Here is a 23,634-nt window from a genome sequence, read left to right as displayed (position 1 = left end):
TTGAGTCCAGCTGCCTCTGTTCAATTCGGATCCAACTCAAAATGGGATTCATCCCACTTTTGCCATTAGCTAGTCCTTCCCTCTCCGTCCCCCTGCTCCGAAACCAAAGAACCATTATCCTTGCAAGGAGAAACGGTGACTGTAGGTAGGAGTCAGTAGAGACATAGGAGACACCTATCCTTTGGTGGAAGTGACACTTGTAAGCTTGCTCAATTTCATGATGGGGATTTTAGGATTTGTAGTTTCCCTGATTCTGGAACTGAATCAGGAGGCAGAGAATATTGCAATCCCATGCTTCCCAGCAGCAAAAGGCAACTTTATAGGGAGGTTCAACTGCTGCCTACACAATTTGCTTTCCAGGGTTAGGTACAACTGTTTTTTTCCTTTTTCTGCCAGACAGGGTTCCATATATTTGCTTATTATCCTCACAGTAAGCGGGCCAGTACACGATGGGGTGTAAACACCAGCTTTCCTTCCAACCTCAGAGCTTACCAAGATCATTTTGCAAGGATCTCGCTCCCTTCAGAGTTCCCAGCATTTTTTCCCCAGCTCTTGAGAGCCAAACTGTAAACTACGTAGTTTGCTTGGTTTGTAGAAATAGCCGACTTGGCCAAAACAGTAGCAATGACAGAGACTGGTAACCGACTATGCAACATGACTGCAGAAATAGTACTGGATCCAAATGCCCCCTTTGTAAGGAAATGGCTGACTGGGTGAAAAAATGCAGCAGTAAACAAAACAGATGCAATACAATAATATTTAGGAGTGAAGTGTTTTATTCCTGGCAGTTTTCCTCCCCTCCAAGTAAAAGGACATACTAGACAAAAGTGAGAATGCCTGTGGCTTCAGCCAGAGGAAAAAACATACTGGTATTTCAAGTAGTACACTTTGATCCAAGTATCATTTGTGTGTTCCCCAAATCCCAAGACTAAACTGCTGAGTTAGAACTTTTATGGTTTCATAAAGTGGTACAGGTGTGGCAGATTGGAAGGAAAATAAACAGATGAAGAGTCTTCAGTAATTTTTATTCTCTCTGAAAACTTACAATATGCCTGCTTTTCTCAGCATATAAACATATTAAATTTGCCCAAGCGCAATTTTCATAGTGGGCTCTGACTTAACATCTTTTAGAAATTAGCCACTCAAGACAGACTACCCCTTGCTTCTTAGGGTAAAACAGAATGGAACTGCCAGTTGGATGGTTGCATTTTGCAAGAGATTGAAGTACCAAGAAAACCACATTTGAAAACGATAGTTGTATTGTAGTTCGACTTTCAAGGATGGAAAACACAGGACTGATATTCCCAAATGGATTCCTTTTCCATCTCAGTGAGAAGACAGTCATGAGCCTCTCTTCATCATTCCCAGTTTGCCTAGACTCCAGTATTGTTCTGGGCATCTCTCCAAAGGAGGACTTGCACTTAAAATTGGTCGTCGCAGGGCAACAGTAGGAGACACAATTCCCCAGATGATATGCAAGGAGAATTCTGACAACTATCCTATCACAGTGTTGATTTATTAGCCATTTGCACCATCAACCATGGTGAGTACATTTAGTTGCTTCCACTACATTCTGTATTTCAACACAAATTAGCTGCTTACTGTAACAGAGCTCTGAACACATATCCCTCTGGCTTCTTCTTCAATGTGAGATGATAGCAAGGCATGGGTTAAGATGCACACCTGCTACAAATCAATATATATATATATTTTTCTCATTGCCAGTATCCCAAAGTTAGGGCAGAAAAATCAAATGGCAACAGTGTTTGGTTCCCAGTTTTTGGTTTGAATTACAAATAGGAAACTATGATACGAATCATATTACACAGGGAACACCAAAAGATTCATGTTGAAGTACCTAGAACGCCTGACTTCTACATGAAAGCTGCTTGTACACAACAGGAATTTTATTAGCTATTATTCACTATGCAGACAAGCAAAAGTGTTTGATGATGCACCAATATAGCCCTTGCAAAGAAACCACCATCTATTTCCTTCTGCTGTTGCCGCCGGAAAGCATGGTGGCCACTCTGATAAAGATGTTGAGAGTATCCATATAAATGCCCATACACCTGAAACAAGAGATGCATTTGTCAGTTCAACATACTTTAGCGACATGAACAAGCCAGTTTTTGCTGTGATTCTGCATTTAGTTTGTCTTTGTCGTCTACAAAAGGATAATGCTAATAAGTTGCTATGACATTCTACTGTTAACAAATGCCAGTGTATTGTATGGCTACAATTAAGTTGCATAAAAGTCACCAGCCCATGTCTCTTGTATAGCCAACAACCACAAGCATAAAACATTTTTTTGCTTTGTGTAAAGCTTTTTTTGGCATGGACATTTTTCTTACTCATCACAAGCAACTAGACAAGTAACTTTTACAACATATGCAGTGTGCTTTACTGGAGATGAGTTTAAGAAATTAGATTCAGGAGTAATGCTTGATATTAGAAATTTTTCCCTTTCATACAGCCTCCTGCTCTATCTTCTCAACTTTATAAGCAGAAAACACACAATGAAATAAATTACTGGCAAAATGGAGGAAAAAAGTTTCAATAAAAAAATCTAGTCTTCTTTATGGTTGCAAGAGGACCTAGGACCCAATAATCTTTGCTATGCCTTGCTAACTTGAGGGGGAGATGTTGATCAGTTTGGCCATAAGGTTTGTGCAAGGCTATGATTCTTCTAAGACAACTATGTTGCAGGGTTAACTTTGCTGAGAGAAGGTCTGAAAGTCCATTTCCTGGGTAAGGATGCACTTGGGACAAGATGGACAATGTCACTCCACTGCCATCAGCAGACCAGTGGTTTCACTGCACCAACCTTCTATGGATTATAGTCCATTATAGGTGGACACAGTGTGTATGGTTCAAGAGTCTAAATAGAAAGAAATTTAAAAGCCACCTCAAGAGTGGATGTATGTTTAAAGCAGATAAAAACTAATCCTTCTCACCTACAGCTGTAGCCAGATCACATCAGAGGAGGAAGTGATTGGGGCAACACCAGTAAAGCTGAGGCCTCAATAAAGCTGAGGAAAGAACAGCAGTCTTGCTATGCGCGACTGAGGAGTAATGGAGGGATATGTGGTATGCTAGAAATAGTGTATTGTGTCTGCACGTATGGGAAGAACCACCCACAAAGGAAGCTCTCGGGCACCCAAAACTTGTGGCAGGTGCTGGGCTTCCCTCATCCTCACTCTCCTGGTCATACAGCAGCGCTTAGAACACCAGTGGCAGAGAAGTTCATTCAAAACTCTGACGTGGCCTTTTGGAAACATAACTCTCAACTTTTTTAAAAAGCTATGGCAGCTTTGCCAAGGACAATACCACAGCAGAGATAATAAATTAATTTCCTTAGGAGACTGGGATTCTATTAAACCTATTTTAAGCATTTGCTAAGGTACTGCTAAGTCTGATTCAGTTACCATGAGGAAACACTTACGAGTTGATGGGATCATACTTCTGAACACCATACAATGGATAAGTCTCTGCCCGTTTGATAACCTTTTGAGTATCATACAGCAGGAACAGGCTAAAAAGTACCAATCCACCATAAACAGCAACAGAATAGAGGCCAGCGCCAAATGCAGATGTAGGGGGAAAGAACATGGATCCTGGAACAGACACACAAAAACCATCAAGAACAAGGTATGCATTTTCTGAATGTATATGATTGGCCTTTGGTATCTGAGGTTGCCAGTGTGGGCCCCTTGTGGAAGTGCCTCTCCAATGCATGTGGGAGATCTTCCAAGATTCAGGGAAGCCACACGTGACATCCTTGTGTCTCAAAACACCTCCTGGACATGACCAGAAGGCACTTGAGGCCTTCCACTGGATGGTCCTTGAGGCCTCCAGACGCAGGTTTGGCACCCGCATTGAGTGAAATCTGTAGATGCCAAACCTGCGGATAAGGAAGACCTACTGTACTTATGCTACATGTGCACAGCATTTTCATATGCTACATACCCAATATCATGGAGAGCAAAATCTAAACATTTCTGATATGGTGAGAAAACACAGAAAGGCAACTTCTGGGCTCCAGTGGAACTGCATGTTTATTTTTTAATATCAAGTTAGAGTAATTGTCTAAATCAGAGGTGTCCAAAGTTTTTGGCAGGAGGGCCACATCATCTCTCTGACACTGTGTCAGGGGGACGGGAAAAGAATTAATGTACATTTAAAATTTGAGTAAATTTACATAAATGAATATATTAGAGATGGATCTTATATGAATGAATGAAGGTCTTGCTCAAGGTCTATAAAAGGCCTTGCACAAAGCAAGGCCAGCCTTTCCTTTGCTGCTGCATCACAGACGTGAAACAGAAGCAGAGGAAGAAACCCTCGTCCCACAGTTCACACAAGAGTCGAACAGTTGGCCGCCACACTGAGAGCAGTTGTGTCAGGCCAGCAAGTCTCTAGAGGGCCAGTGGCTCATTGGAGACTGGGGGCTCCCTTCGGGTCAGATTGGGAGCCCTCAAAGGGTGCAAGTGGCCCCAGGACCAGGGTTTGGGCATCCCTGGTCTAAATCTATAAAAAGTAAACAATCAAGTAGGTTTGATTTTAGAACTCAAGCCAAAATTTTAAACATAACTTACCAAGAGAAGAGGCAAATACGAGGCCAAAGCCTACTCCTAGAGGTGCTCCCATGTTCAGAAACTTCTCACTTGGAGCACACATGGCCACAGTTGAGAGGCCACCAACAATTCCTGCCGTATACCAAGCTGCTCGGATGAGCAGGGGGCCACCCAGAAGGGTCAGAGGAGCCACCACAGCACCCATAACACCTAAGTGGAGATAGAGAGACTTTTAACTAGTTCAGCCACATAAACTTCAAAGAAAAGGCACGTTTTAAATAAACTTAGGTTAGCTACATTGTTTTTTCAAGGGAATTTCATATCATTTAGGGGTCATTTTAAACAATATTCGTCAAATGCCTTCCATCATGACAGATGGCACGTGTGTATATGGGCAGGTAGTGCAGCAGACCGAAGGGCTGCAAAGCATCATATACTGAGCACACAGCAAAACACACACACACACTGCTCCCCAAAGTGGAGGCCAGGCAAGTCACTGATGAGTGGGAGGAAAAGCATTTTAGTCTCCACAACACTGCGATCCATTAGGAGTGGAAGGCAACCATTCATTTATGTAGGAGAAAGTAATGGCTGCACCTAAGCCCATCTCTAGCCCCTAGTGAACCAAGTACCTGGGGTGAGAGGAAGCAGCACCTATCCCATGTGCCCAATTAGAGCCTGTATATTTTGCCTCATATAATGGGAGTAACAAACAACTGACCTATTTTCAGAGCCTCAGCTCTTTAGCTGTATAAGGATATCTTCAATCTAACTCTTGGTGCCATTTCTTGATATGAGAGTGTGAAGGAATGTTAAGCTTTCAAGAGCGTGAATGTTGGAAACAATGTTTTGTTTTGAATGAGGGCAATCCTAATTCCTTTCAGAAAAAAAGAATGAGTGGTTGGTGTTGACCCAATTAATCACTTAACATGAGGTAATGAAGACCTGAATGAAATGTACACTTTATATTTCTCACTAAGAGGTTGGAGTCCTTTACTCTGATGTAACAGGTACTCTGGGATAGAGGATATTTCATTCTTTAACCTTGCGTCTTGGCAAATGGCACTTTGAAATAGCTAGCTAATCCTTCAGAGACTTTATTTTTGGCAGGAAAATGACCCAAGGTTAAAACATCTTCCATCTATGTGTTGTGGCCCCAAATGGCAGTTACATGAGTGTAAAAGACACACCCAGTGTCGTTCAGGTTCAAATTTGCCACCACAAAGAGCTGTCTGTGATTGAGTTTTGAGAGCCATTTCGCTAAGCCAGTGTTACAATTAATAAATACGGAAGTGCTCCTGGATAAGCTTGTTTCTGAATGAGGGTCTCCCAAGTTAAGAGTTCTACAGCCTCTGTCATGCACCAGCTGCAACTGATATCTATGCTAGAATAATAGGAATTCTGCAGGGTTGAATGGTATCAAATGAAGGGGAATCCACCTGCTAATATTAAGGACTTGGAAGCTAGATTTCATACACGAGCAACCATTCTTGCCATCCAAAAACCCTTTGGGCTTCTCAGGAGACATCAAATCATCCAAAACAGTTGTCAGACTTTGATTACACATCACATCAGACTCTTGTGATTATACATCAGGAAGACCGCCTTTTCCCACATGTATCTGCCTGTCTCATGAGCTCTTTTGGGAGGCCTTTTGAGCATTCTTGTTTGGGAGTAACCTGCAAGAGGATACTCTTGGTAAAAGTACTCTTTGTAACCTGAAAGAGAGCACTCTTGGCCCTGTGAGGCACAGCAGGTCATTGCATAGACAGCATTTCATCATAGACTGGAGACCTGCCTTTTTCGGCAGGCTTTGGATACACTTTGATAAGGCATTTGGCTGGGTTTTACTGTTGCTGGTGCTGCTGTTTTTATGTTGCATTGTTTTAATTTCTATTTGTAATCTGTCCTGAATCCTTGGAGAAAGGGTGGAGTATAAATTTTTATAGCCCAGTGTTATGCCCATATTGCAGGGGTTCTAAGACACAGTAACTTATACAGGGCCCCACAGTAAGTTCACAAGCTGGTGAAATGCAAATAGTGGATTTTCCAGATAATATGTAAACTCTTAGCTGCAATACAACACCAACTCTCATATTATATTCCAGTTATAAATTTGTTAGATGCCTCTGGAGCGGATATTAGCTAGGATCAGACTGACCTGAATGCAAAGCACTTCTAAGTACTTATAGGGGGTGTGGCCAGTTGGAATGGACCTCTGCCTCTTAAACAGTGGTGATCTGAAGAGGCCCTGAGCTTTAGGTGTAGATGACTTTCTGGAAGGCACAGATATATGTTACCAAGAAATCCAAGACCTCTCCATGTGGAACACTCTGGTGATCCGATGTCATTACAAAAAGAAAAAAGGTTGCCCAGGTAGATTAAAAGCCACATACCTGCATGCAGCATCCAAGCAAGATGTTTAGGACCTGCGCTGTGCTCGTAATCTATTGCTCTAACCAACATACCAGCCCCAATCATTGCTGCAAAGGTTGCACCTATTGCCTGCAAAAGAGAAAATTACTAATAACAAATCATTTCTATAGCCCTTTTATCTTGCTAGGTGCTTTCCAGGAGTCCAAGGTTCCGTTGCGATACTATGATATTCATTCAAGATCTTTCCCACCTCAATTCCTTCCCTAATGAATTTCTCTATCCCCAGCACAGTTCCTTCCAAGGGGTCCGACCTGGTGTGTGAACCCCACTGGCAGCTGGGGGGCATAGTGACTTGCTGTAATGCCACTTCCAGACGTTTGGCAATGTCATCACATCATCTCTGAACTTCCAGGTTGCTGAGCTCTGTATTGTGTGGAGCTCAGCTCCATTGTGCCCCTCAGGGAGAATACTCATCAGTCCACCTTTCAATTGCCCAACTCTTTCTACCTCCCACCCTGGCATATTGGTGACAGGAAGGAACACAAGGCAAAGCTGTCCACTCCATTATTGGGATGCAGAAGCTCTTTCAGTTTTAAAGTCAGTAGCCAGTTAGGATTTTGGTAGACACAGATCCTGGCAGGTCAGAGCTGGAGCCAGTCTTTGAAGTATAGTCTGGTGGAAAGTGATGAGTCAGTAGAGTGTAGCAGAATTTAGTAAATACTGGCTTCTCAAGCTCCAGTACTCTTAAGACCATACATCATGGTCTTACTAGTGGATCCGCCTTGTGTCTTTTTTCACATTGTGAACCCTTCAGGACAGGATCCACACTGCCAGGACCAACAATTCTTTCACATGATTACAAAACCAACATCTAGCATGTACATATACTTCAGTGGCTAAACTAAGCATTCAGGCATTTTTGTTTGCACTGAAGCACACCACATCTAGTGACTATGCATAAGACAGTTAATTAAATATTAGCAATGGCTCCCCCTAGTGGGTGTTACAGATTTTCAGAGATTATTTCTCATATGCAGGCAGACAGAGGGCATTTACAAATGTTGAACAATTTCTCACCCTGGTCTCTGCCGAGTTATATTCAGAACTGTGGTTGGAGTGTAGCTAGACTTACATTACATGAATATTGAAGACACTAAAAAACATTCATAACCCTTTTGTATTAGGGCAAGTTCACATATTCCCCTTTAAGATCTATTGTCCCTCTGTAGCAAACATTCATCATCACAGTAGGAAAGTTAGGCTGTTGAAGTGATTGTTCGAGCCCTCCATCATAGTACAACATAACTTTAATGCATGATTTCAGTTCCTTCCATTTACAGCTGCATGAACAGACGGGGTATGGTGAGCTGGCCACAGTATGAACTACTCTTTTGCATCATCACAATTTCCCACCACACTCACAAGCAAACAGGTAATTAACCGACAGAAACTACAGAATCAAATGACAAATATTTGCTTCTCAAATCTGGCAAAATCATCTGTTCATATAAGGAATGGGTTTCCCTTGCTTTTTGAAACAGAAGTAGCTTGTTGGAGAAAGACCATGCAGTCCCTTGCTTCCCTCCGTGTGGACCCAGGACACTGGCAAGTTTGAGAATCAACCCATTTTAAACAGTCGTCGAACTTGTTGAACTAGCAATAGGAAAATTGCGTTAAACGGTGATCCTGATTCGTGTTAGCAGTGAAGCACCACACTCAGGAATCAACCATATCCACAGAAAATGCATAAAGGTGACCTGAGATGCATTCATTCAGGTACTCCCTTGACTTAAGGGTTCCATTCTGAACAACCTTATGCAAGCTGATTTTTTAATGAAAGTCAGAAACCCTGTTCCAGTTCACACAGAGGCGGAGAAAAGACAGGAATGAGAGAAGAGAAATACTGCTGCTACCACTATATCAAGTCCCAACTGAAGTACAGTTAGCATTGGCACTGCAGCAGATGTGGGGGAGAAGTGGTATTCACCACCACCAGTCCACTGAGAATGGAGCCAGCCTCCTACCTACCCCTCCCACTGTGTGAGTTTGTTAAACAAAGGAGGAAACATGAAGTGTGGTGGGAGCAATTGAGTGTGTTCCATGTTTCTGCCTTCATTTAAAGTGCCCGTGTGGAGGTAGGAGCGAGATTTGTAAGAACCACCAGATTCCAATCCGAGTCTTATTCTGGGCTGACGTAACACTGTCAAAGGAGCAGCTGCGCTTCGTTCTTCTCATGGCAAGCAAAGGCAGAAGAGGCTAAAGAGCATGCTAACATTAGAATATCCCAGGATTCCCTGAGGAAAGCCATTCACGCAAATAGGTTTAGAACCATAATGTGTTTTAAGAACATTGCCTGTATATCAGCCTTTTCATCAACTGCAGCTTAAGCAGCCACTGCAGGTCAGAAGAATCCTTAACACAACCAACAAAAGGCTAAAGGTTTCTCAAGAGGCGCATTCCGATTAACTGCAGTAAAAACTCAAAAAAGTCCTTACCAGCCAAGATCCCCTCATCATTAGACCCATGAGGGCAGGAGATCTACTGACTGCTACAGCAGATAAAGCCGTCAGACCAATACTTCCAGCAAAATACATGTAGGTGGAATGAATTCTGTCTTTCACATACTGTGGCCAAATACTGAAAACAAAATACAAAACACAAGTTAGAAGTTCCTAGGTCATGACTGTTGATTTGTTAATTTTAAAAACAATTTAATTTTTTTTTGTAGGTTTCATTCCCTCCCCCCCCCCCCCCCAGGAGAAGTGAGAAAATGGTGTTAGGTGCTTTCATTCCAATGGTGCATTTTTATAAAATTATAATAGCTTTACAAGTGTATCTCTATTGGGGCTGCTGCAGCTTTACATGGGTTAGGGGAAGTGATTGCTTTTGCCCTAGGCTGAGCCACAAATGGCCCCAACCTTGCCTTGGATGCAGGGCAGGCCTGTCTGCTCCAGGGCAGGTTAGGATTGGGTTGTGTAACATTTAACAAAAGTAACCTCTCAATATTAGAAGGCCCTTGATTAATTCTCAATCATTCTCAATTACGAAAGCAGTTTCCCTACTATGCTGTAGTATTACTCCTCCTCAAACGATCCCAACCAAGCAGGGACTGCATTCTGGATGAGATAATGTCACAATACTACATCAACAAAAATGGTTAATTGCCAATGTCATTAAGATAAAATTAAGTCGTTCCCTCCCACTTAGAGCGAGGGCACTGCTTCCAATTCTGGTTACATGGGTGATCCTAATCAACCAGGCATCACTGGACTCACTTATAAATAAAAGATGTTTACAATAGTACTTGAAAAATTGTTTTAACCTTGAATTTTTTTCAAGGGGGGAGTGGCTTGCCCCAGAAACACTATTTTTTGCAAAAACTGAAACATTAGGGACTCTAGCACTTTTTAGGGCATTGTCACTGATCGCCTACAGCATGATGCCCCCAAAGGAAAGTGAATTCATATTAACATCTTCTTGTGGGCAATAAAAGCATCTGGGGTATGACATTTCAGCAGAAATGAACTGGATTTCCCATTGTGGTAGCTTTGTACCCTGGCTAACTTTTATTCCTCACTCCGAGTTGATGGAAAATAATTATCTAAAGTTAATGATGGAGATTAAGAAAGACATAAAAAGATGGAATAGATTAAATTTATCATTGTTGGGTAGAATAGCAACAGTTAAGTCAAATGTGCTGCCAAGAATATTATTCTTATTTCAGACAATCCCAATTTTATTAAAAAAAGGTTTCCTTTCAAGATTTGAATAAAATGATGGCTAATTTCATTTGGCAAGGGAAAAAAAGCTAGAATAAAGATGAAATTATTACAAGATGTTAAAGAACGAGCTGGTTTCGGAATGCCAAATTGGGAAATTTATTACTATGCAGCGGCATTAAATTGGATAAAGGATTGGGCAGAAGCTAAAAAATCTAGAGAGTTAAAATTAGAACTACACGATTTGCAGGTTGGTCCACATGCCTTTTTGATTTATGATAAAGCCAAATATCATAGTTACTTTAAACAACATCTGATAAGAAGAGCATTGTTGTTTGTCTGGGAACAAATCAGATATAAAGTTTACGAGAAGATTCCAAGATGGGTGAAACCGTTAGAAATTGATACTAGGCCAATGTGGTTGCGAGGTTCACAGAATAGGAGATATGATGAACTATTAGATGAGAAAGCAGTTATGTACTCAAAAGAGGTATTGTGGGAGAAAGGGATTGAACTGGATTGGTTGACGGAGTTACAGATTAAAACAAGATGGTTGAAAGATAAAAAAGAAGGAATCTACCCAGAGGAGACGGAATTTGATAAAATATTTTTATCAAATGAGCAAAATTATATCAGAAGGATGTATCAATATCTGTTGAGTATGGAAATGGTAGACGAATCGGTAAAAGAGGTAATGATTATATGGGCAAAAAATATTGGACATAATATAACAATGAATAATTGGGACCAGCTTTGGAAGAGAAATATGAAGATAATTAAGGCAGTAACAATGAAAGAAAACATATACAAAATGTTTTATAGATGGTACCTGTCTCCAGATAGATTAGCAAAAATGTATCCTGGCACATGCGATAAGTGTTGGAAATGCAAAGAGGTGAAAGGTTTTTTTTTATCATATGTGGTGGCTTTGCTCTAAGGCCAAAAAATTTTGGCAAAAAATATATAGAACTATTCAAATTATTTTTAATTGTGAAATACATTTCCAACCAGAACTGTTTCTCTTGAGTATTTTTCCTGAAAGTTATAACAATGATCTTAGACATATTTTGTTGTATGCAATTATTGCAGCGAGATTGGTGTATGCTAGATTGTGGAAGAACCCTGATACTCCCACTGTAGAGATGTGGATTGAGAAATTATATGAGATGGTTGAAATAGATGTGTTGATGGAAAGATTGGGAGATGGCGAAATAGAGAGAATACAGAAATTGTGGAAACCATTGTATGAGTGGTTAGATAAACAATAAGTTATTCAAGGATGATAGGTAGGGAAACATAAGAGTATCGGCTACAGTTCTGCGATTTCCTGGTGTTTTTTCCCTTGTGTATTACCCTGTACATATATGTTTGTGATTTTTCCTGTACCCATGTCTTAAAGTAAGTAAATAAAAAATAAAAATAAAAAAAAAACTTTTATTCCTCACTCCAGCCACATTATTTTCATTTGCTAGAGAAGTACTCTAAATGGTTTCTGATTGCCCTTTTTTCAAACACAGAGCAATGTGAATAGATGATGTAGTGATTCATTTAAAAGAAAGGGAAATTGCCCTGATTTTTTCGACCTTACTGAATTCTAAACATACTTACCTGGGAGTAAGGCTAACTGAAATCCATACAATTTATTTCCCAAATATGCATGAATAATCTATATGCGCGCATATGGAGTACAAACATAAACCACAAGACATGCGTAGCTGTTTTTATAGAACATGTGGTAGTGTACCATATGCAATGCATACAGACGTCTGCTGTCATATACAATTAAATTTTCTTGGGTTAATTTGTAAATACCCCAGAATATATCTGGGTTAGACAACTACCCCTCCAAACAATTTTTTTTCTGTTTCCAAATACGGATTGGGGGGGGGGGTGCTTTGGATACTAGATTCTTACACAATCTTCCTCCCCCCTCCACTTCAGCTCTAGAGACCCTATTTTGCTTCTAGGTCTCCAAAAGCAACACTCAAAAACCTAAACACCTCATTGCAATTTCAGAAGCATGTGTTTTAAGCATGGGCAGGAGGTCTGGTCTAGAGGGTAGAGCCTCCATTTGCCTGAAGATAACATCCAAAGGTTGCCAGTTTGAGGCCACCGGCACCGTGCGACCTTGAAGCAGCTGACAAGCTGAGCCAAGTTATTCCATCTGCTCTGAGCATGGGAGGATGGAGGTCAGAATGTGAAACCAGATCAAGAAAGTAACATCTGAATGTTGTGGTTCTTGTAAGATAGAACATTCTTTCAAATTGTAAAAATCCCTATGGGGATTTAATAAGCCTGCCTATGTAACCCGCCTTGAATAAAGTCTTGAATAAAGACCAAGAAAGGCTGTAAATAAATACCTGTATTATTATTATTATTTAAGAGAAAACAAAACTGATCTTTCATGTACCAGTGAAGTGATATCAGTAAAAAAAAACAACAAACCAGTTTCATGATTCAGCTCTGATTTTAAAAGCTTCAACATGTTTTAGGTATTTTGCTTACACAGCTTTTTCAATGGCTCCGATCTCATTCGACATCCCCAATCCATAATAACAAAGGGCTCCAAGACCAACAGCAGCACCTCCAGCAACAATCCATCTTCCCATCTGATCAACTGGTAAAAAAAAAAAGAGAGAGAGTTACATTTACCCCCAATTTGGAATCATACCAATGCACTTTTTCTGATGTTTGTAGGAAGTTTTCTATGGTCTGTCAAAAACATACGTGAACCATTTTGCAGTTTGTAAGTTGGGATCAGGTAAGACCAAAGTAGCTGAGGACAGCTACAGAGGACCCAAAGAATATTTTTATAGGATGCATCCAGCCTTCTCTTGCAGGCCCATAAAGATAGCAAAAGCTGAATGTTTTTCAAACCCCTGATGAACCACCTTTTATGGGCTGGTGGGCTGGATTCAGCTACATGCATCACACCTTGAAATTTAAACAGTAACTTCCAATCACTTGTGCGCCCACGAGTCTAGCTTCTGGGCACCATAAGAGCAAGGCCTTCTTTACGTACAGTCAATTCTTAAACATTCTGAAACACTGAATGCCGCTTCCAAAGAGAGGCAACATTTACAACACTAGTTTACTAGTAGGTGTAAAAATGAAGTCTCCTAAACAAGACCTTTCTTGAACACCACAGTAATTTCCAGTATAGAAACTATTAGCATATTCAGGATACATTTTACAGCCACAGAATTGAGGAAACTGCCACAAACCCTTGTATCCTTCTGCAATACAGAGACTTCAGCATTGATAGTTCTGATCTACCAGAGCATTTCCAATTAAAGCTTCCAAAAATTAGATCATATATCACCTTAGAGCACCAATAAGAAAATAAAAATCATACAGTAAATGGGATCTCCAAACTTTTGAGGAGGGTCAGTTGGTTTAAATAAAAGTTTCTCATGTAACTACTTCCTGAAGAATTATTAAGTACTAATCATAATGAACAAAGAATTAGCGCATTCTGGCTTTTACAATATTTTCTAAACATGGTGGATTGAGAACATATTTACAGCACAAGCCTCTGCAGGTCTACTCAGAAGTAAGCATTGGGAGAAATCAAGCTTTGGAAGCTGATACTCTGCATATTTTCTGGGAATAGTTAGTTAGTTAGCTAGTTAACCTTTATTGGCATTATAAATATTACAGCAAACAACTGACAACGAAGTGGAACAATACAACCGTTATCCACTAGACTAGTTCAGGAAAACTAAATAGAGAAAAAAGAAATAGGATCTAAAGAAAAGGAGCCAGAAGGGACAACCTTATCCTTTCAGTATAACAGGTGTTAGATGGAAAAAGGTGACTACAAAAATTTTAAAGAAGATTTTATAGAACTAAAGTCCGGCGTTTTTTGTAATGTATAGGCCAGGAAACTAGCCACTGAATACGTCAAGGGAGCAATAGAGTCTTCCAACAACTGGGGAAGGGGTGATACCTGAGGGGGAAAATTAGAAATCCAGGATTCTAGATAAATCCTACGATGAAAATCATGAGAGGGACAAAAAAGCAAAATGTGTAAAAGAGTATCCGGGGTCTCCCCACAGAATAAACATAATCGTTTCTCGCGAGGAACTCGCATGAAACGACCATAATGAACAGCTGAGGGAAATATGTTGAGTCTAGCGAGCATGAAGGCTCTCTTCAGTCTAGGATTAGTGAGGTGAAAAAAATAGTTTGAAGTGGCAACAACATGTTGCGGAAAAAGACCTAGGGAACGGGGGGAACAGGTCAAATTAAGAGAATTTTTTAAAGTATTGAATTCAGCTAGAAAAAGGTGGTCTTTGATAATTTTATAAGCTTGAGATAAGTTTAAATCAGCAAATAATTCTACTGATAGGTTGATAGAGTGGAGTTTAGTTTCCACTATTTTAAACCAAATAAAGATATACGTATCACTCATTAATTCTGTAATTAAAGAGTCAGGGGAAGGAGATAAATGAATCCTTAACCAAAACTTAAAGGTAAAAAGCCAGGCATAAGTGGAGGGAAGGTGTAAACCAAGTTCTAACAGAATAGTGGACAACCGTATAAGATTAGGAATACCTAATATCTTTCTAAAAAAGGAAGAAGCAATATGATCCAAATCCTTAGAAACTGCCTATATCCATATCGGGATACCATATAATAAATGAGAAATAATTTTTGCTTTAAAAATTTGAATCGCTGCTGGGATGTATTGATTTCCTGCATTAAAATAAAAATTTGTTATAGCCAAAAGGTGGGTAGTTGTTGAAGAAATAACTGACTTTTTATGTTGAATCCATGATAAATTATAGTGAAAATGTAAACCTAGATATTTAAAAGTTTTAACTTGAATGTAAGATTGGGAGTTGATTGACCATATAGAAGGAGTCCAGGAGCGGGAAAAAACCATAATTTTAGTTTTGTTGACATTAATTGCAAGGTCATTTAAATGACAATAAACTTGAAATTTGGAAATGAGCTCACGAAGACCGGATTTTGTGAGTGAGAGAAGTACTGTATCATCGGCATAAAGAAGAATCGGAATTGGCTTTTTATTTATTACAGGAAAGGAATGAGAGGTGGTGGTTAAGCTGGCAGGAAGATCGGCTATGAATAAATTAAAAAGAAGAGGGGCAAGGATGCAACCTTGCCTCACTCCTTTATTGATAGGAAAACTAGAAGAAAGAATATTGGTAAAAGGAAGACGGATTTGACATTTATTATGGGAATGAAGTTGCTGTAACAAAAACAGAAGCCTCTGGTCAATGCCCCAGTTGGATAACTTTTTCCATAAAAGGGCTCTATTTATCGAATCAAAAGCACCTTGTAGGTCGATAAAGGCTACATATAGATTTGATTTATGATGTATGGAATATTTCTGGGCTAAAAAAGAAAGTGCAAAGGCATGATCCAGAGTAGAAACACCCTGGCGAAAACCTGATTGTTCAACTCCTGGAAGGTTTTTCAAACGGGCCCAGGATGACAGCTTTTGAAGAAGGAATTTGGCATAAAGCTTCTCTATACAAGATATAAGACTTATAGGACGATAATTTGACGGAGAAGCGGGGTCACCTTTCTTAAAAATTGGAAGAAGAAATGAACAACGCCAGATATCTGGGAATAGACCTGTAGAATTAATCGTGGTAAAAAGAGAAGCCAAGGGAGCAGCCCACCAACCAGGATTAGTAAGAAGAATTTCATTGATGATAAAATCTGGGCCGGGGGCTTTGGCTGATTTTAAGGAAGTTATGAGTTTATAAATTTCCAGTGGGGTATTTTCTGGGAATATCCACTGACAGAAAGAGAACTTAATTAAAATTCAGCACAACACAGGATATTCTTTTCCTTATACTTCTATAGTTATATCTTAAGAATTTGGTACTAGCAGAAGGAATGAAGTTACTGACCTGTCTTTTGACAGCTGCAAAATTATGCTTAGCAATTAAATGAGTCTATTTAAGAGTGGTTTGATAAAATATGGTAAATGGAATTCATAACAACACTGACTTAACACTGCACTATCAGTGAAAAAAGGATAACAGATAAATCTGTGGGAAGACTGAAATCTTTTTACTGGAACAGCAGCTCCAAGGATAACAGGGAGTCATTTTCACTATTAACACAATTTTTAAAATACACATTTTCTGAAGGTTCCGATTGCTTTTTCATCTTGTTGCTTCCAGCTTAGTCATACGAATGTTTATGACAAGTTATTACACGAACACAGAGTAGTTTGATTTTAAATTAAGGCAATTTAAATCATGAAGAAAGATGTCCAATTTCAGTCACTGATTTAATTTGTTTTTAATCCACTTTGACACTTTCTAAAATAAAAGTGCAATACTAATCAGTTGATTGGTAGGCAGAGGCAAATCTTTATGATTAGGAGCACTGATTTGGAGATAAATCAGATAGTTCAAGTGGCATAAAACTGGAGCAGAGGTCACCCAGACGGATTAGGGGATGACTTGCCAAGTAGACCCTGGCCATATGGTAGCAAGCTATAATAGAAATACATTAAAAATTTGTGCTATATAATGGCTGAGAAGGTATTCTCCTCAATGTTCTTTACAAAAAAAAGGCAGCATGCTGGAGCTGAATTTTTCAGTTATTTTTTTGTATTGTTCAGATTTCATTTTAAACCAAAATTATTAACTTTATGACTTTACATCTTTTATTTTAGCATCTTACATTATAAAGTATCTTGAAGGCATGAAAGGAATATAATTAATGACAAAATGCTACAATCAGGGCCCTGCATTAAATTTGAGTTATTTCAAGCAATTTGTGTTAGTTGTACCAAATTTAGGCTGCAATCCTAACCACACTTTCCTGAGAGTAAGTCCCAAAGAACTAAATAGGAGTTACTTCTGAGCAGACCTGGTTAGGATTGTGCCCTTAGATTCTGTTTCAAAACCAGTTTATTTTTAGACACACACTTATACAGGTTGAGCCTCATTATTCCCATGGGTTCCTTTCTAAGCACTCAGCACTATATATCACTCAGCAAATATAATATTTTATATATATATATATATATATATATATATATATATATATATATATATATATATATATAAAAAAAATAAAAATATTATATATAATGAATATTCACTCAGCAAATATAATATCACTCAACACTATATTTGCAGTATAGCAAATCAATTTAAAAAACAAAGTTTCTTTGCTCCAGTGATTTAAAAACAGCCTTGATGAGCTTTGTGATTTAAGATAAGGGTCATTAAGAAGACAATCCATCAATCAGTCATCCTCCAAGTGCTCCATTCAGTCCCTCCCTTCACCAATTCAAAGTGCTCAGGGGGAAGGGAGGGGTCCGCTGGAGAGAGAAGGACTGATGGATTGTCAGTCAGCTGCCCGTGCGCTCGCTCGCGCTCTCTCTCTCTCTCTCGCTCATTAAGTAGGCTATTGTTAAAGGACTGTTCAGTTTTTTAAACTGATTTTAAAGGGATGCATTTTCCCCCTTCTCCAGGGATCAGCACATTCCTTCTCATTTGCAGGGGCCATTTGTGTTGACTCAAATCGGCGTATAAAAAATCCGTGTATACAGGCTGGACCTGTAGTTGAAATCTATGAATGAAAAGGCCTGTCAATTTTTATCCACCCTGGTTGTGAGCTATGCTCCATTTCCAATTTAAGAAATTTTTTGTCCTGCCCTTCTACCTCCAAAGGGGCCACCAACACAGACTCAACAACAATTAATATACTGCTGTATCCCATGGGATCAGAGTCAGTGACAGTATTTTTTCTACATGTTAGTGGACCTGACCCCAAATTTAAACACACCCACCACTGGTATGAACGATTCAAAGATTAAAATAAAAATTTAAGAAAGAAAGAAAAGAGCTTAGTGCTAGGCACATTGGGAGTCTCTCCGGCTCTGTCCAGGAGGAAACTCTTCGAATCCTCCTCTTCCCCAGCAATAGCACCAATTGCCAAAGGTAACAAATAGAAAGCGAACTGCAGAGTGGAAGCCAGAGCTCAACCTGGAGCTTTTTATATCCAGTGGTAGTGTCTTTTACATCCAGTCTGCAGAAGCCTGAAAGAAAAAATTCAACACATACTTTTAAAGGCTTTCTCCATTGCTGGCTCAAAAACTGCTTCCTTAATTTCTTGACCAGTTCTTCCCCGCCGTACACCCATTCTGGCTTTGGAGGCATATCCCTGCAGCAATTGAAATCAAGAAGAGTATATAGTTTAAAATGGGCCATCAGATAAAGTTTGATCATACGCACCCATATATACAGGGAGGCGATCGAGATTCAAAAGCACAAGAATATGAATAGAATAGAAAATATTAGTAATAGGTATTAGTAATGTTTGGCTCCCTGTCCTCTTGAATGCCAGAATTCAAGGTTTCAACAAAACAAGAAAGAGCTTTACTCGGGAGGAAGTGTCAGATCACCTTAAATTACATAGGAATACACAAACAATTAGTGAATTGACAGGTGTGAGTGGAAGCACTTAGGCACTAATGGAAGATACAAGATCAGTAATCAGCTTGTTACCAACATATACGTAAGTCAGGCTTTCTCCTGACTGATAGGGTCAGTCTGAGTGTTCTCAAAACCTTTGAGAATGCCCACCAAAGATGTGGGCGAAATGTTAGGTGCTCAAGTTTTGACTAGACTGCGGTCATTAAACCCAAATAATTTTAATTGTAATGATGAGAATACAGATTGTTGACTTTTAAAAAATTAAGTAACTTGTCTGCAAAGAACCAAACTGGGGTTTGATAAGACAGCTTGTTTGCTGCATCTTAGCAAGTGGACTGACAAAAATACACTTAATTACAAGCCCATAGGCTCAAACTAGCATATTTGTTTTTTAAAGATTACAAGCCAGAACTATGGTCCCCTAAAATTTATAAAAGCAGATGTGAGCTTGCTTATCCCATTGCAATTCATGTTGTCAGTGAATGGTTTGCACAAATATACTTTGCTGGGGGGGGGGGGGGAGGGAGATGGTCTCAAAGGAAGGATTGATTCACCTACCTGATAAGGCTGCAGACGCCACTGATTTGCCTTCAGAGTGGAATTCCTCAAAACAGAGGAGCCTGGAGTGAGCGAAGAGCGTAGAGTCTGATATGGGACAGCCCGAAGGCATACCATCCTTGCTGCCAACATGGCTGCAACAGTCAAGTTAATGGCAAGTTTTGCCTGTAACATGAAAGCAAGATGGTTATACCATAGCAAGGATACTGAAATTTTATTGTACTTCTATTCCATCTTTCTTTCTCATGAAGAAAAGGGTGTATATGTGGGGTTCCCAGGCATTCACTTAACCTAGAGCTGTCAGCCCTGTAACCTTTTTAACTGGCAATGCAAAGGATTTGAATAAATAAGCCTGGGACCTTCTACATGGAAAATACTGCTGTAACATTGAGCTAGCTGCTTCAGACATTAGAACAAATGACAAAAACCAAAGAGCTCTTTCCTCCAACTGCTATTTGCAATCACACTGCACCTTTCCGCAGCAGCGGCTCACTCCCAAAGTTTCAACATTAATTTGTGTTTCTCATATTCACATACATGCACACCCTGATTCAGAGACTGAAAATCTATGCTCTGAAGAATGCCACAAACTAAATTTTAGCTATAGTATATTGCACTGGTTCCCAACTGTGGGTCAGGACCCAATATTTGGTGGGTTGCAAAACTGACAAGCAAAATGTATTGAGCCCTACGGAAATAAAAATGGAGCAGTGTGCGCCTGTTTATTCAAGAGTAGGCAAGTCTGCCTTGGTCCATTTCATAGGGCATGCTGAGGGGACCCCCAACATCACCAGAATGGTCCCAATTCAATGAACAGAGGCCCCAAAAAACTCTAGAAAAGGAAAGCCCCCCCTCTCCAAGCTGAAAAGGAAAATGTACTGAGCCCTACGGAAAGTGAAACTGAACCGAACTTGTGTGTTTACTCATGAGTAGGTAACCGTACCTCCACTCTTATCAAAGGCCAGTTGAAGGAGAATGTCAGGCCGGCAGAATAGTCCCAATTTGATAAACATGGAGCTCAACAAATGCTCCAGAAGGCAGCCCCCCCCCCCATAAAAAGGATAAAAACAGAGGCTCGAGCAGCTGGAAAAGTATTTTTAGTCTCGTAAAGCTAAGTGGGTCCCGATAAGAGTGTCATTTTAAAAACTGGGCCCCAGTGCTAAAGCGTTTGGGAAACAATGGTGTACTCACTATAATGAAGAGTAAGATATTTGCACTGAATGGAAGATGGTGGGAGGGGGAGGAAAGGGCTTCATTATTTCTAGATTAATCTAGCACAGGAAAATCTTCATTCTCTTCTCTTTCTCTTGTGCTTTTTGAAACTACATAGGGGGGAGGGAACAGACGGACAGGCTAAGGTACAGACGTCACATCATGCTCTCAGCTGGGACCTTGACACAGGAATATTTCATGCTGTTATGCTAAATCATTGGGAACAAAGCCCTTGTTAACAAAAGTATGCAAACAAGTTCTTTGAAACTAAAACATTGATCATGTACTCTATGGCTGATCTCCATCTGTGATGTGGTATGCCAAGAACAGAAGAGGGGGCAATAAAGTGTAAGCCCCATGCCGGAGCCTCAGACACAGTTCTGATCCTCTTCAAAAGCACTATGCGGATGCGCCTTTGGTGTCGTTCTTGATGAAACAGGCAGTAACTTGGTAAGCAGTTTAAGTGCTGTAATTTCATTACAGCAGAATAAAAGCAGTAATGTCTGGAGAAATGTGTCAGTAATGGCTCTGCCCACTTTAACCTGCCTTTGTTACATGACACTTACTGAACATTTGATATATAGTTACAAAAACACAAAATATACCACATCTGGGGAAACAGCTAAAAGTCACAAGCAGAGATTCAGAAGGCAAATTCAGTATTAAACAGAAAGTCAGCCACAAATTTGTATACCTGACAGCAGGTTTTTTTCCCTGCCAAAGAAAATGCTATAAGAACAGCTAAAACCTGCGGTGAGGATGTGGGGAAAGGAAAAATAAATGGGAAATGACACCATGAATTCCATTACATGGGATTTTAACAGCACTACTTAGGTAAAAGAAATCCCACAGAGAAAGGGATCTAGGAAATAACTGCCATAGAACTGCTGAAGAAAAAGGATAATTCATTCTATTTAATGCTGCTCTGAGTGACAGGGAACAGCAGTAGCAATTTATACACTATTTGCTACAGAAAACAATTCCTTTGCTCCTATGCTGCTAGCAGCTATTAAATATTTTCCATGGGTTTGTACACAACACTGGGATAGAGGGGAAAAGATAATTCTAAATTCTTCTAAAATATAATTTACAAGAACATGGCCAAGAAATCTATAACAGAAATTGCTTTTTTAATGATCTTACTTTGAGCTTGTTCAAAGCCTTAAAAGCTTAAAAACAGTTTCCTCTTGGAAGCAGTTACCAGTGAAGCGACACAAAAAGAACCATGATTCCTGGCGTGAGGCCCACCATGAAGTATCACTTCTTAAACAACCAACAAGTAAATGCTGAGTCAAAGTCACATGATGTCACAGTGGAAAAGGGGGGTGTACGCCATGCAGGCAGGAATCAGGTTTTTTTTTAAACCCTGGAAAGAATCAATTATATGAAGTTTAATATAGATTGATGCAGTTTTTCAGCACCCAGACCACTGCAATGTTGCAGTGCTGATCTCAGAGGCTGACAGGCACAGCCTTTTAAAATTTCACTTCTGTTTTCTATCCAGAGGTGAACCTCTCCGTTTCTTTGACCACCACATATATATGATAAATGCTTGTTCCTGTTGAAAGGGCTGTGTCACACAGATGAGGAATACCATCTCCGCACAGATTTCTGACCAAACTTGTTAGTTTAACAGCAGGTCATCCCAAACAAAGCAAGATTCATGGGGTCCTAAAACTCAGGGCTGCATTTTGGTAGGTGCCACTTCACCCATTCAACTTCCCACCCACCCCTTTTAAAAGTTGTACACCTGATATGAGAGCCATTTTTGAATTATGCAAAAGACTTAACATCTATGGCTCCCACACCCCTCCCCAGATCTGGGGCCAACCAGCTGATACAGGCTGCAATCCTATTCATACTTACCAGGGAGTAAGCCCAAATGACTATAATGGGACTTACTTCTGAGTAGGCAAGCATAGGACTGAGCTGCAAGGCTGCAATTCTATGGACAATGTCCTGGGAGTAAGTCCCATTGACTATAATGGGCTTTACTTCTGAGTAGATAGGCATAGGATGGGCTCCAAGGCTGCAGTCCTAGCCACACTTTCCTTGGAGTAAGTCCCATTGACTATAATGGGCTTTACTTCTGAGTAGACAGGCATAGGATAGGCTCCAAGGCTGCAGTCCCACCCACTTACGTGGGAGTAAGCCCCACTGACTGCAATGCGACTTACTCCTGAGCAGACACCCAGGACTGGGCTCACAGTACCTGATCTGGACACAGGGGCGAGCAGCGAAGGGCAGCAGAGCCGCTGCATCCTCCAGCTACATCTCCCGACCCTCAGAACCCCTTCCACAGAGGGGCGGGGGCAGCAGAGCTGCTGCGCGGGACGCCCCCTCCTCCTCTCCCCCCGACTCACCTCTCCCCTTCTCGCTCGACCTCGCGTTTGTTGCGTAGCAGAACGACCTCATGCGGACCGCTCTGGGCAGGAGGCGGTCACGTGCTTCCGCCTTCTCGTTGGCTGCGCTCCGTTCACGTGACGCGCCCAAGTGTGGGCAAGCGGGCTGTGTCGCCGCCATCTTGTGTGAGGGCAGCAGAGCGCCCGCTGGCCGCCGCCATTTTGGGCGGCTTCCACTTGGAGTGTGCGGATAGGGGGCGCTGTGTCACATGGAGCCCAAGCCAATGCATGCCTACTCAGAAGTAAGCCCTGTTGTGTCCAATGACTCTTACTCCCAGGAAATCATAGATAGGGTTGCAGCCTTAGCCTGCCACCCTATCTACTCAGAAGTAAGCCCCATTGTGTCCAATGACACTTA

The 23,634-nt window shown here is 40.5% G+C and overlaps 1 protein-coding gene across 2 annotated transcripts; it reads right to left on the bottom strand.

The window, feature by feature from the left end:
- Positions 1–758: 758 nt before the first annotated feature.
- Positions 759–23,319, bottom strand: GHITM (growth hormone inducible transmembrane protein). Of its 2 annotated transcripts, none has more exons than XM_066621651.1 (9): positions 23,238–23,319; positions 19,663–19,827; positions 18,733–18,832; positions 13,178–13,289; positions 9,449–9,590; positions 6,974–7,082; positions 4,599–4,787; positions 3,446–3,617; positions 759–2,072 (listed from the first exon to the last, which is right to left on the bottom strand). In XM_066621651.1, exons 2-9 carry the CDS (start codon positions 19,792–19,794, stop codon positions 1,988–1,990), a joined length of 1,041 nt encoding a protein of 346 aa, XP_066477748.1. In that variant the 5' UTR covers positions 19,795–19,827; positions 23,238–23,319; the 3' UTR covers positions 759–1,987. The 2 variants fall into 2 exon arrangements, with proteins under 2 accessions (XP_066477748.1, XP_066477749.1); XM_066621652.1 differs by lacking the exon at positions 23,238–23,319 and adding an exon at positions 23,087–23,222.
- Positions 23,320–23,634: the final 315 nt, after the last annotated feature.

Source organism: Tiliqua scincoides, chromosome 3 (assembly GCF_035046505.1).
Source record: "Tiliqua scincoides isolate rTilSci1 chromosome 3, rTilSci1.hap2, whole genome shotgun sequence".
NCBI lineage: Eukaryota > Metazoa > Chordata > Lepidosauria > Squamata > Scincidae > Tiliqua > Tiliqua scincoides.
This window is presented reverse-complemented; position numbering and strand designations above follow the sequence as displayed.